Source organism: Lycorma delicatula, chromosome 1, assembly GCF_047948215.1.
Source record: "Lycorma delicatula isolate Av1 chromosome 1, ASM4794821v1, whole genome shotgun sequence".
Classification (NCBI taxonomy): domain Eukaryota; kingdom Metazoa; phylum Arthropoda; class Insecta; order Hemiptera; family Fulgoridae; genus Lycorma; species Lycorma delicatula.
The window spans coordinates 234,081,030-234,096,574 of NC_134455.1; the positions used below are offsets into that span (position 1 = coordinate 234,081,030).

General features: G+C 32.4%; 1 protein-coding gene across 4 annotated transcripts in view; it reads left to right on the forward strand.

The window, feature by feature from the left end:
• LOC142329589 (uncharacterized) overlaps positions 1-15,545 on the forward strand; it is a 536,070-nt gene that overhangs the window by 510,718 nt on the left and 9,807 nt on the right. For all 4 annotated transcript variants that reach the window (XM_075374308.1, XM_075374323.1, XM_075374299.1 and 1 more), the window contains 2 exons: positions 4,431-4,534; positions 6,235-6,444. In XM_075374308.1, the coding sequence (XP_075230423.1) occupies positions 4,431-4,534; positions 6,235-6,444 (314 nt within the window). The remainder of the gene's footprint in view (positions 1-4,430; positions 4,535-6,234; positions 6,445-15,545) is intronic.

A 15,545-nucleotide genomic window follows, 5' to 3' on the forward strand; every position in this document is an offset into this window, starting at 1 on the left:
ATAATTATTGCAAACTGTGTTTTTAATGAAGTAATAATCAGCAATACCCGATTAGGTAATTTCTTTTTTAAATAACTTTTTTGATGTCAAAACATTTTATGGTATAAGTGTTTCAGTATTGATCTAGAGCCAGAGTGAAATAAAATCGCTTCATATGATTGATTAAACATTAAAATAGAAGGGAAAAATACAGGTCTCGTATTTTTAAAAATCAAAACTTTTTGAAAAAAGTTTTATAATTTTTTTTTAATATTAAAATTGAAACTTTTTTTTAAACGTGTACAACAAATAATGAAGTTTAAAAATCTTATTGATTTAAGAAACAAAATATAAATTTAAAAAAAAGAAATGAAATAGAATTTTAGAAAACGTTACGCAATTTAACTGTAAACTACAGACAGAATTAACTATCACTAATAGTACAATTCTTTTTCAATGATCGCATACATGTAGTTGAGTTTTCATCATTACATAATGTATGCTTTCTTTCTTTTCTTTTCCTGTTTAGCCTCCGGTAATTATCTTTCAGATGATAATTCAGAGGATGAATGGGGATGATATGTATGAGTGTAAATGAAGTGTAGTCTTGTACAGTCTCAGTTCGACCATTCCTGAGATATGTGGTTAATTGAAACCCAACCACCCAAAGAACACTGGTAGTATCCACGATTTAGTATTCAAATCCCTTTAAAAATAACTAACTTTACTAGGATTTGAACGCTGGAACTCTCGACTTCCAAATCAGCTGATTTGCGAAGACGCGTTCACCACTAGACCAACCCGGTGGGTTTACATAGGTAATGTATGCCCCCAACTCTAACACAACGGTTTAAATTTTCTGATTTTCTCCACAGATCAAGCACGGATTTTTACACGTTGCCATTATTACTAATCTCTCTTAGTTCAATTATTGTTAGGATTTCTGAACATTCTTTTTTCTTTTCTTTTTTTCTGTTGAATAGATCGGTTAGCCTTTCTTCCAACTTTAACTTTTAACGGAAGAACCATTCCGATTCGTAACTTGTGTGGTCGATGACACTGAAATAGCGTCATCTTTGTTAGATTACATTCGAAAACTATTGGTAGTTTAGGGTCTCATTTTTCATCTATCGCCAAGAGTTTACACAAAATGCAAGTTTCTGTTTTTGATAATACCGAACAGTATCAGCTTGGATATAGTCTTCCTTGGAAGAAATTTCAAGATTAAACGGGACAAGTTAGGTTTTTCAAAAGCACAAATAGCTTTCATTAAAGTCATAGGGCAGTATTTGTTTATCTAGAACTAGAAAGTTCACGTTGACAACTACATGTCTGGATTGTGAAATTTTAGTCTGAATTAACATGAAGATAGATTACCCCTATTTGTCGCCGACATTGTTTGTGGTAGCCTACTACAGAGTATTTAAAAATTGACGTAACCTTATGGGTAAATGAGTAAGTTACAATAATTGTTGCAAGTAGTCTCCATTATGAGATTCAGAGAATTGAGTACGACTTTGCATGCTCTTAAACACTTGTTTAACGTTTATTGAGGATTTGGGGCTACACATCGTTCAATTTTTCTCTGCAATTCGGGAATGGTATGAGGATGGTTTTGTTAGCAACATCCTTAAGGTATCCTCACAAGAAAAAGTCAGGAGACCGAGGGGGCCACAATCCCTTCGAGATCACTTGTCCATAAAAACACTGATCCAAGAAAATGATAGTGCTGTTGCACTCTAGTCGGTCGGAAGGTATAATGTTTATAAATTGTTGCAACATCTGTCTGTAGTTCTCACTGTTCACTGTGCTATGAAAGAATGTCGTGAAGATTCACCTACTGACATTGCACACCAAACACCCACTTTTTGCCCACGCAGAGGAGACTCGTGCAGCTGATGTAGATTTTCCATACATCAAATGCGTGAATTCTGTGCATTCCACGATTCCATAAAAATGGAAGTATGCCTTGTCAGGTCAAAACTAATCATCGAGTTCCTCCCCATCTGGCGTTACAGACGACACGAACCACTGATAGAAAGCGACACGTTTTCTAGTGTCTGCAGGTAACAACTCTTAAATAACCGAATTCTGTACGGATGCATTTTTAAATACTTGCGCAATGTCGTGTGGGCACTACTGATGGAGAGTCCAGACTGGCTAGATAGACCCACCGGGTTGGTCTAGTGGTGAACGCGTCTTCCCAAATCAGCTGATTTGGAAGGAGAGAGTTCCAGCGTTCAAGTTCTAGTAAAGCCAGTTATTTTTACACGGATTTGAATACTAGATCGTGGATACCGGAGTTCTTTGGTGGTTGGGTTTTCAATTAACCACACATCTCAGGAATGGTCGAACTGAGAATGTACAAGACTACACTTCATTTACACTCATACATATCATCCTCTGAAGTATTATCTAAACGGTAGTTACCGGAGGCTAAACAGGAAAAGAAAGAAGAGAGACTGGGCTAGATAGGCGTCGCATAGACTTCTTGGGACTGACAGAATGTGCAGCAGCCACATCTATCAACTTTTTTGGTGTTAGCATTTTCGGTCGACCACTTTTGGCTGCATCTGCCACATTCATGGAACTTTCTTTCTTTTTCCTGTTTAGCCTCCGGTAACTACCATTTAGATAATTCTTCAGAGGATGAATGGGGATGATATATATGTATGAGTGTAAATGAAGTGTAGTCTTGTACATTCTCAGTTCGACCGTTCCTGAGATGTGTGGTTAATTGAAACCCAACCACCAAAGAACACCGGTATCCACGATCTAGTATTCAAATCTGTGTAAAAATAACTGGCTTTACTAGGACTTGAACGCTGTAACTCTCGACTTCCAAATCAGGTGATTTGGGAAGACGCGTTAACCACTAGACCAACCCGGTGGGTTCATGGAACTTGTACAGCCGCTTGATAAACGACTTGTTTGGTGCATCCACCCCATATTTTTCTGGGAGACTTTCTGGGTCGGGCACAGCTGGCACATCTAATGTATTGGGAGGCAATGAATATTCTCTGCTATATTGTCTAAATCCATTTTTCTCAATTTTCGTCAATTAAATCAGCAACAAAAGAAGGAAACATTCTTCCATAAGGTTGCGTAACGTTTTGAACTCTATATTATGGCGTCGAGTTTTTTCTGAATCTAGTTCCTGCATGTCTGTTGATTTTATCAGTAAGTAGCCTTCCTAGGTAAATATGACTATCACCTTCATTTCTGTACACCATTCAAATCTCAGAATTTTCAAACATGATTGCAAAGAACAAAGCCTGTCCGAGTTTACTTGACTTCAGGCCAATAAATAACAGGAAGTACAACATATTTTCAGTTGGAACATAGCGTGGCAGTTTAAAATAAGTAAACGTTTTCAGATATTATCGAATTGCAATATTTTTATTTATTTATTATTTTTGTTCCATGCGTGAACTTTTGCTTTACGATCGAACTAATGATGTGGACCTTTATGAAGCTTAAAGATATGGATCATTTTAACTGTATTATGTAGTATTTTGTTAACGTGTATTACGTTAGTATTTTGTATTATAGATATTGTGGAAGGCAGAATTTTTTTAGATAAAAATTTGTTGAGGAGGAAACAATGGAATAGCTACGCCCAAAACTTCTTTGATATTAAAGGCGCCAATCTAAAAGTTTAACGTTGGCGTCCATACTTGTCACGTATAGAGTTTCACTATCGGACTATCAATCGTAGGCTCTTCAGATATATTGCTGAACATTTTATAATCGGTTTATTATTATTATTTTTTTTTTTACGTTATATTTCACTGTAAATTCGAATGAAAAAAGTACTATATACGGGCGTATAATTGTCACGTATACTGCATTTATATTGAATTACTTGCAAGCACATTGACTGTATGATTTCGTTTATTGAACTGACGTTTACGAGGCATTACTGTAGTTCAATTTTTGATCATATTTTAATATTAATGAATTCCAAGTCTAAGCGTATTGTTTTTATTTACCCGTTAAGTAAAGTTTAGCATGTAAATTAGTCATTTTCTTTCTAACAAACTCAAAATAATCATTTTTTTTTTAGGATATGGCATCTTAATTCGTATAATTATTATTTTTGCCTATTAATATGAACTAAACTTATCTTTTTAATTATTGATTTGTGTTTTGTAATTTATTTTGATAGATATGTAATAACCCACTTAACACATTTATGATACGATCAATATAATATAAAATTATTCAGCGCTGATCTAAATCTTTTTTTTTTTTCCAAGGATGGGTATGATTTAAGAAGGAATTCGATATACACTGTAAATGTGAAAATTCCTCGTACGAGGAAATATGTTAAGTTTTCTTTTCCGCAGAAACTCAGTCATTCAGCGAGTGTAAATTATTATTATTATTATTAAAATGGTTATTATGTAAATTCTACTATATTAGTAATTTTTGTTTTGGATTTTTTTCAGGTGGTCTATTTGGCCACGTGTTATCACTGTTCAATGCCATTCCGCACTCCTCGCACACGCCGTCAAGCCGGCAACGCAACCACAGATACCAGCTCCTCCGATTGGTTAGTTAATTTTGTTACTAGAATTTATGTAAGCTTATTACTAATCGTATAGTAATGCATTCCTTCTTTATTTCAATCTTTTGAATATATGAACTGTTATTTAAATTTTAAGAGGTTTATATGGTGTAATAATCAATATTAATTAAGCTTAGTATGTATTTATAAGTACAAAAAGGTTTACAACATGTATGCTTTAAGTGTTTTGTTATTTAAATAAGTTTGTGTACTCTCTTCAGTTGATGAGGTATTTAGATCCTACTTATATTGTTTCTCTGCTGTTATCATTTTGGTTTGTTGAATGAATTTTGTTATAATTTATTAATAGACAAAAAACCATGTACCTAATTAAACCATATTCTGTTTTATGTTATTTTATTATGAACTAGTTTAATCAGCAAACATGGATTTTACACTCTTTTACAGTTTTGGAGTATTTGAGCTCTGTAATTTCAAAAGAGATCTATAAAATATATAGTTGATATTTATTTTTAAACATGGGCTTTAATCACCCTCATAAAATTTTGTCATACCATCACTTTGGTAATTGTGACCATTTAAAACAGTTCAAAGGTGTCTTCTTTATTTTAGTCAGACTGTAGCATATTTGGTGAAACTGGATTTATCACGAACCTCCTATTGCGTCGAAAAAAATTTTCACATATATGAAATTCCAATTAAAATTTTGTTAAAAATTGTTAATTTTCTTGAAAATATTTTTAAAATAAATTTCTAAAATTGGCAACCTGACAAAGGCTTTTGTCCCATATACCTTCTTAATTTATGATGTTGAGATTTTAACTATACCTGGTACCCAGTATACCTCTTATCATTTGTCATTAATTTATACAATCTAATCACAAAATTTGCTTCAAAAGTACTCTTAGTGATTATAAAATGCATTGAGTTAAAAAAGGGAAGTTGAGTCCAGATGAGTGCATAATATAAAAATCTCACGTGATTCTTGCTTTACCTAAAGTCCATTTAATAAAAGTTAGCTCCAGCTCGATAAAGTAAAGTCTAGTTACAGCGACTATTCTAGTATAAAGCAATGGGACCTGACCTTTTCAAAACTAGGCATGCCCAGCTATAGTGGCACAGGACTGGATGTTAAAAGTAACTGATCAATAAGTAGTTAATATAATAGACAAGAGTTTAATACATTGGTTCATTAAAACTGCTTGTGAAATTTATTAAAATAGAAATAGATTGTTCAGATTACTGTCTTAGAAAAACTATATTATGAAAAATATTACCAAAGTAATTGTGGTATAAGAATATGGTGAAAGTTAACTACATGCTGACTGTAATAAAATGCTTAACCAGGGATAAGACGAATAGAACAAATGTTTTTTAAATATTCTAGAACAGAACACTATGATGATGCAATATTAACTAAAATATTAAAAATTGACTTTTATCCTTAATGTATTCCACTTGGATGTTGAATTAATGTTTATTTAATTAGAAATTTATGTGGTTCTGCAATGATGAATATTATAATTACTCCAAAGGTTTGTGCTTATTTTTATTATAAGTCTAAATAAATAAATCATAGGTATATTAGATAGAGGTACAAATACATTTAACTTTTACAAACTACATTAATCTGCACTTATATCACTGCTATTCTTTTTGTCATGACAATTTTCTATTATTATGTTTATTTATCATATTCTTAGTACATTTTATTATTTTTGCAGGCTGCCAGAGAGTGAAGAAGTGTCTACAGAAGCTAGTAGTCGATGGCTCAACCACAGGGAGTCACAAATGTTATTAAGGAAGGAAGGTGGTGAAGAAGGTCTTTCAGTCGACTGCTGTCCTTCAATACTTGAGATGATAGAACCAGAGGGAGGCATCAATAGGGATGGATTGCTAGTCAACCTATATAGTGTACCAAACAGTCGACAAAGGTAGGCATCATTAGCTTACTCCATCAGATAGATACATTAATGGTTTTAGAATTTGCTCATTCATGTATACATAAAGTACATTGATAGATTAGTGGATTGAATTTTTTTATTATTTCTAGTTCATGAGTAAAACTTTCACGTAATATATTCAGATGATAACTGAACTTTCTGCTTGAATTCTCGGAAAGTACTTATTTTTAATAGATATTAATCAGTTTTACAGATGTCACTGCCTTAGAAAAAATGTCCAAAATATGATCTATGATTACAAAATTGTGTTTCTCAAGATTATAATTGTTATTTCAGATATTCCTTAAATTAGCTTGGCACTGTTTGTTTCTAGAATTTCTTTTTTCTATATGTATACTTGTAATTGGCTTGGAAGAGGATCTGCTGTCTGTAGAGGAAGTACAGTTGTAGCTGATACTGTTTAGTTTTTGAATAGAGACAGTTGGTTTTTTAACCTGTGCAGAGATTTAAATTTAGAAAATATGTAGATTTATTGTATGAGAGCTTTTGATCAATGTGTGAAATAAATATGTCTACAGGAAACTGTTAGTGCACAATAGAATGCTATTATAGCAAAGCATCCAGTTTTAGGATTGGATGCGGGGAGCCAGCCAGTGATGCCTTTGTCACTTAAGTCAATTGGGCAGACAGAGCCCTGCTGTCTTATGTTTTAATTCTAGCTCCCAAATCTTCTTTGAACCAAATGTGGTATTCTGGCTTTTGTCATCAGCCGACATTGAAGCTATGAAGGCCAAGGTGGGGTCAGATCTTTGTGGTTAATTTCTATATTTTTGTTGTATAAGTGTATGTTAAAGAACTTGTTAAAATAATCTACCTGATAATTTTTTTTATTATAGAGATTTTATTTACAGTGACAAACAATTATATAAAAGTAGAATACAGTATTCTGTATTGTGTTGAATAAATTCTCCACACCAGGAGCAGTGACACATCAAACTTTTGTCTCTGGTGCTTTCTGAAACAAGTAGCGAAGCTGTCATGCCTTATGTCAGTGTTTCTCAACATGTGGGGTCCGTCTCCCCAAGGGGTGTGATAACACTAATTGGGGGGCACGAGCATATTGAAAAGAGAATATTATTAAAAAAGTTTATTAATTTATTGAAAGGAAAGAAAAACAAAATACATTCTGACATAAATAATAAACTACACATTTTCATTGATATAATACCTTATAAATAGGATTGTGTCAGTACTGCACAATGTATTTTTAATAATTAACTTATCAGTACTAAAGTAAAAACAAGTTTAATTATTATTAGTTACTCCCTTGGGCCTGTCTTACAGAGCAAAGTTTTTTGAAGGAAGAATTAATATTAGAAATAGATATAGCATTTCTATATTTAGCTGAGATCTATATTTTGTCTTCAAAGCAGCCACCACGAAAATGTGGTTTCGCAAAGTTAGGATGTTGAAAATGGTGATAGTATACAAAGTGCTCTTGTTTACTGTGCAGAAAATTCATCATCCACCCTGCCCAAAATTCACAGAGTGATATATTACTAAATTGTTTTGATTTCACCATGAAGTGACGTCTATGAAGATTTTTTTCTTCGGGAGTATTTTGAAATGGATCCCTAACCCACTTGTAACTTGCTACCAAGTTGTCGTCAGCAAGAAAATACTTTTTTAAATTCTTTGCCAGCATGGCTAAACGATTTTCAATGGTTACAAAAGCAACTTTCACATGTTGTTCTTCACTCTTGTAAGTTTTAACAGATTCATCGATATTTGCAGGTTTTTTGCTTTAAATTTCTGCTCCGCAATTGCAATTTTCCATAAAAAGCATTAACATTATCACTCATATCCAACATATGTGTATTTTCTCCTTGGAGTTAAAGATTCAAGGTATTTAATTTCTTGAATATGTTGACCAAGTAGCTCAATTTCTTCACAAATAAAACATCTCAAAACTTCTCAGCTTCTGGTCAGTTTTCCTCGTTTAGAAAAAATGGTGATTTCATCTCTAAATTCATAAACACATTGTAAAAATTTCTCATGTGACAACCATCTTGCCTCGCAATTAAATAGTAATGCTGAATGTACCGCATCCATGTCTTTACAAATTGCAGAAAAGATTCTTGATTTTAGGGACCTCATTTTTGTATAGTTTACTACAGTTACAGCTGTTAGCACAATATTCAAACCAGGACTCGTTTCTTTGGAAGCCAGAGCTTCTCTGTGATCATGCAATGTGTCTAGACACACTATGGAGATTTTTGTTTCACAAATATTTGTACACTTTGGAATCTTCCAGACATTGGATGAGCACCATCGGTGAATATTCCAATGCAATTTTTCCACTCTATGTACGCCTTTATTATAAAATCATTTAAGATAGCAAATAGTGCAACTGCTATTGCTTTGAGTTCTATTCGTTTGCAGAAAAGTAGTTCTATTGCTGACATCTCATCAAAAATTGAACATAGGCAATGAAATGAGTATCAGATTGCCTATCTGATATTTCATCAGATAGGCAATGAAATATTGCTATCTGTTGCCTTATCAAGCTGAATTGAAAACAATTTGTTAAGCAACTTCCCGAAAAGCTGATGCTGTACATCTTATATCTTATATCACCAATTTGACGGGCAACAGTATCATTTGATAGAGGTATGAAGTGCAATTGTTTGCCAGAATTATCTCCAAACATAGTTTCTACCATCTCAATTGCAGTTGCAATAAGCTCTACACCAATGGTGTAAGGATTTTTACATCTGGCCATTTTATATGAAACATTGTAAGATGCAAGTAAGCATTTTCATTCACAAAGTTTTTTTTAAAAATGATGATTGCTGTTTATATGATTAATTTTAATTCGAAGAATTCTCAGGGTTTGTTAATATACTCGAAGTTTTTCCAAATGTCGTTTAAGTTAGGTTTCAAACTGTCTGCTGCTAAATTTTTGAGCTAATGACACATAGGGGCTTTTCTTCCTCATTTACATCAGTACTGTAAAACACAAAATTTAAGTATTCTTGAGAATATTTTCTTGATTTTATTTTCTGAATCATGTTCATCTATGCACTAATTGACGCTTCACTGTCGTCTGATGCTTGTTTATGACACTTAAAAATATATCCATGATTCTGTAAAAATCTATTGCCATGAATATGTAATACTGTGAATTGCAATTAACACACAAATTACAACATACACATTCACGATTGATTTGATAGTGATAGAAGAATCGAATCGACTGAGACTGGCTGGAATCGAATGAGATGCAGCATTTATACACATTTGTGCAGACGGTTGCACAGATGTTCCAGAATGTTGAAGACAAATTGAAACTTCTCACAAGATGCAAGAATGTTCGATATGGTTAACATAAGAGAGAGAGCAGTAGAGAGGCATTGATTCTGGTTTTGTCAATGCAGCGGAGCAGTGTTGCCAAATATCACTAAATTTATTTATTCTTGGTAATTTATAAGGTTTGTAATTAAGGTCGTAGTGTAGCTTTAGCTTCAAAATACATTATTACTGTTTACATTGTAATTGTATTAGAGGGGGACATGATTGAAAATTGGGTCGGAAATACTGAAAGTTTGAGAAACGCTGCCTTATGTGACACCTAGTTGGAACCAAACGTTGCACTATGCATGGGAACTCATTTGTATTGCACTACGTATCCTCATTGTTCTTGTAAAATTAATGTTGTGTTAATTGTATCTCAGTAAGGTATATTATCCTATGATAATATACTTAAAAATACTTAAAAATATTTAAATATTTTGTAAATTACTTTAATAAAACAAAAATTAATTTTAGATTTGGTAATTTGATCTTTACAAAGATTGAAATAACTAACAGAAATGGAGTTAGGTGAGATGATCGAAGAAAGAAACCGGTAATATATTCATAAGCAATTATATTCCTACACTTTTACTCATTAGAACTAAACACACTACAGTACTTGTTCAATCATGGAAGTATGTGTATCATTTATTATCTTTTTAGCTGGTTGTCATTTGTAAATTAGTTCTTCTTCTTGACTGTTACAATCTTTCTCAAGAACAAATTGTTCAGTTAATAATTTAATCCTAAAACTGTAATATAAACCTGTAATATAATATAATGTAAACCTGAACATTTAGACAATATTATTGAAAAATATCTACTCTTAGATACTGGTATAAACGATAAACTAATAATACGAAATTAAACATTACTTAATAATATTGATTATTGTACTATTATTGATGAAACCGGCACCTCTATGGTGTGATGAATTAGTCTCTCAATACACTGAGAATTAAGAATCCCACATTGAATTTAGTCCTCTGAGCACAATCGTTATTTCCTCAATCGTTGATAATGATTGAGGAAATATTCAACATATTCGACCATGAAGTGGAATTAAGTTGATTGTTTATTTGTGAACGTCACATCTACACATAACTATAAATTTAATCTTATCTTCTCACGCTTGTTTATTGAATACCTGTAAATGCAACTAATATTGTTTATTATTATAAACATGACTACCGATTCAATAGATATACACCTTTACTCTTACAGGCACAAAAAGGAAGTGTAAGGTAATAAAACCGTCTATAACTAGAATACAAACATTTGTCGACAGTTTTGATCTAGAAATAAATCATAAATATTTACTAAAGATTAAATTAAGATACTTACAAGAATTGTCTCAGAAATATGACAACACAATCTAACATAATATATCTGAATTACATCCTAACTGATAACCTACCATTTGACTTCTTTGACATAAACCATTTTAACCTGCTAAGAATTTATTTTTGGCCAAACCAAATTTCAACACTAGTGCAAAATTGATATTTTATTTGGTGCTCAGTTTTATCTTAATCGCATAAAACTGAATAAATTATCAATATCCAATAATACAATAAACAAGATTATGTTACATACTGGCTGGTAACTACCTGTTACCAACTAGCTAAACAAGCTGACTTCAGCATTTTTTACTTGAAAGTATGACTCTGAAACAAGATAAATCAATAATAATAATGACAATAGCAAACAATAATAATAATAAATGTTGATAAAAACAAATAATAGTCATAGTTATCACAACCACAATAATAATAACAACAGACAGTGATTACATACAAAATAGAATTTTGTATTTATTTTTATATTTTTTTGTATTTTGGATTTATTCACAGGTAGGTAAATAATTACAGATAGAATTCAGTCCCATTGACAAAAGACATCAGCATGATCACTGCTAGTCTTAACATTTTTTACCACGGTAGTACTGTATTAACAACAATAGTACAATAGATAAGACAAGTATAAAGTTGTTTTATTGCAAATACCTTTGCTGTTCACAAATAAAACTACCCTAACAGTTTATGAATGAGGTTTAGTACATTATCTCTCATTTATAGTCTTCCAGTAACTTACTGAACCATTTCTTGTTTTCGTGTACTGGAATTACTTGTAATGTCATCATGTTGAGCTCGCATAACTCCTCTACCATAACACTCTCACAGACTCACATCTTGTAGAACTTGCTTCATAACTTCTCACACATAGACTAATTGTCAACTGGTCTTCCCCAGAATATTTATACTCCTATCTTTACTTGCAGGACTAGACCCAACTCGAAGCATGAGAATATCATCTGCCCTCACATTTTACCATGAAATTCCAAACCTGGGTCCAGTAACTCTTTTCACAGAACAACATCTGTTTAGGTGTGTCAGTGGGCAATATTACAAAAGACAATTGTTAAACAGACCCATTACTTTTACTAAAAGGGTTTCTTTTAGCCCCTTTCTGGGTTCATCCAATTATTATATTTTCTACTAATTTCTTAATTGGCAGGAATCCGTTACTCAGGTCCTCTCTACTGGTCGGTGTTACAATATTTAAAACTAGGTCACATGTCTGACCCACCAGGTTGGTGTAGTCGTGAATGTGTCGTTGCAAATCAGCTGATTTTGAAGTCGAGAGTTCCAACGTTCAAATCCTAATAAAGGCAGTTACTTTTATATGGGTTTGAATACTAGATCGTGGATATCAGTGTTCTTTGATGGTTGGGTTTCAATTAACCACACATTTCAGAAATGGTCGACCTGAGACTGTACAAGACTACCCTTCACTTACACTCATGCATATGATTCTCTGAACTAATACCTGATGGTGATTCCTGGAGGCTAAACAGGAAAAAGGAAGAAGAAGGTCACATGTCTGAACTTAACTTACAGAACCAAACATATTTTACTTACCACATTATCCGGTAGTTAAGGAATCAAGCTTAACATATAAGTTGTGAGTTGTTTTTAATGGTTCTGCTAAATTTTCAAACAGATTGTCTCTCAATTATACGTTTACATTGGCTCTATTTTCCAGCAAAATCTCCTTTTGGTAATCCTTAGATTCAGGTAAAATAGTTATGTTATTACACTTTACATAGAGAAAATATATAGACAAATTTTAGTTAAATATGAAGACAGTAATCTACAAAGGATCTTATGGCAAGATTCCACTGACACTATGTGTTGAGAACTGTGATTTACTGTACAAATAGTTAGATGTCTTATTCAGATTGCAAAGGATAACAAAGATCAATTTCCATTTGCCTATAAAATTATATTAAATGACTTCTATTTTGATGACCTTACAACAGGATGTGACAATTCAAATGTATTAAAGAGATTAAAGTCAGAAATAACTTACCTGATAAATCAATATGGAGTCCCATTACACAAATGGTACCCTAATGTTCCAAATACAACCTCATCAAATGATAACTGTAACGTTTTATTAAATAAAGATGAGAACATATGCATATTAGGTATATTATGGAATAGTAGTTAGACAAATGGGCATTCCAATTTACTAAACGAAAAGATAATGAATTTAACTAAGAAAAATGTTCTGTCTATTATTGCTGGTATTTATGATCCTTTGGGTTTGGTTGGACCGATAATATTCTTATGTAAACACTTCTTGCAACAATTGTGGCAAATGAAGTGTCATTGGGATGACATCTTATCTGATAGTTTATCACAATGGAGAGAACTATATACTCACTTAAGTTCAGTTAACAATATTACTTTCTATCTATGAGCAGTTAAGAAAAATGTTACTCAGACTATATCACTTCTTTTCTGCTGTATAACTAAAGAGTTATGCTAGTTGTATTTATGCCAGAATTATTTATTCCATTGAAGAAGTTTCATCCAACCTTCTCTGTTCAAAATCTAGAGTATTGCCACTCAAACAGATTTCACTACCAAGACTGGAATTATGTGCTTGTTTGCTACTAACCTGTTTAGCTAATCAAGTAATTATATCCTTAAATACACTTATAAATGAAATTCATTTGTACACTGATTCTATGATAGCACTTCATTGGATTCATAGTGAATCCTCAAGGTGGAAAGTATTTATTGCCAGTCAAGTTTCAGAAATACAGCAGTTTAATTTTAATGCCAAATGACATCTTATTAATTCATCTGACAATCCTCCCTGTATTCTGTCTTGAGATTGTTTTCCTGAAAGGCTACAAAAACTTAATCTATGGTGCCATGGACCTCCTTGGTTTTGTCAACACTTAATACTTGATACTAATAGCAATAACTTCTTGTTTTTTTAATTTATTCTATCACCTGATTTGATTCTGAAAAACATAAAGATATTCAACTCTTGTTTACTGCTACATTAACTAAAAACACTGCTGAAAACATTTTTTCACTTTCTAAATTAATTTGAATCAGTTATTGCATAGATCTATTCTTAATATTAAAACAAACTCCTCTGAAAGAAAAATTGGCACATTAGCTACTAAAGAATTAAATGGTACTGTCAATATATTCCTATGACTTTCACAGTTGAGTTATTTTGGGTTAGAATCAGTGACATACAAAGTGATCAACCAATTAATAAACAATGTAAATTATTCTTTTATGATCCATTTATAGACTCAAATGGCTTCGTGTAGGTAGTCACATTCAGAATGCTAAGTTACAGTATAACGATAAACATGAACTCATTCTACATTCTAGTGCCCACTTAACGACATTAATAATCAAAAGGGAACATTCATGTCTCCTATGTGAGGTATCCAGTTAGTTCACAATTCTTTACATGAAATATATTGGACAATCAGCGGAAGGTTATTATACGGTCCATTCAAAGTTCTTAAATATGTTTTCACTTTAGTGCTAAAAGGTTAAACTAACAATCTGGTCAATTGCCAGGTGTTAGAGTCACTCCTAAACACTTCTCTCGTTGCGCTGTTGACTAAGGTGGCCCATTGGTAATTCGTCATGGTGGGCAGTGATCAAAAACCCTTCTGACTTATTATATATGTCTATTTATTTGTCTTTCAACTAATGCGATACATTTAGAATTAGTTTCAGGTTTAACTGCAGAGGCTTTCATCACTGCAGTCATACAATTTGTTTCATGAAGGGGTATTCCAAAATAAATGTTTTTTGGTAATAGAACAAACTTTAAGATGGCAAATAGTATTCTACCTGAGTTCTTTTCAAAATTTAACTAAGGGAATTCTAACACAATATTCAGATCTTCATTATTTCACAAGAATAGATTGGTCATTGCTCTCCTTCATTACCACAATTCAGTGGATTATGGGAAAGCAGGATAAAGAGTATTAAATATCATCTTCATCATGTCGTAGGACAGACTGTTCTTAATTTTGAGGAATTTTCTATTTTTATTTGCACAAATTCATGCCAACTGTATACTGTTTCTTTTGATTCGAGGGATCCAAAACACACTGACTCGTGGACACTTTCTTACTGAATCTTCTCAGACTACATTTCCTAATTTTGATATTGCTAAAATTTCTGTTAATCACTTAGGACATTGGCAATTAATTCAAAAATTTATACTATCTATATGGAATATTTGGTCGAAGCATTACTTACATTAGTTACAACGTAATAAATGGCAAACTACTAAGAAAACTTCTGTGAAGGAGATTCAGTTTTTAGACGAAAACACTGCTCCCTTACAATGGCATGTTAACAAAAACATTTTTGGGATCAAACAACCTAGTATGTATTCTAGATCTAAAAACCACAAATGGAATAATTTGTTTGGCAATAAACAAA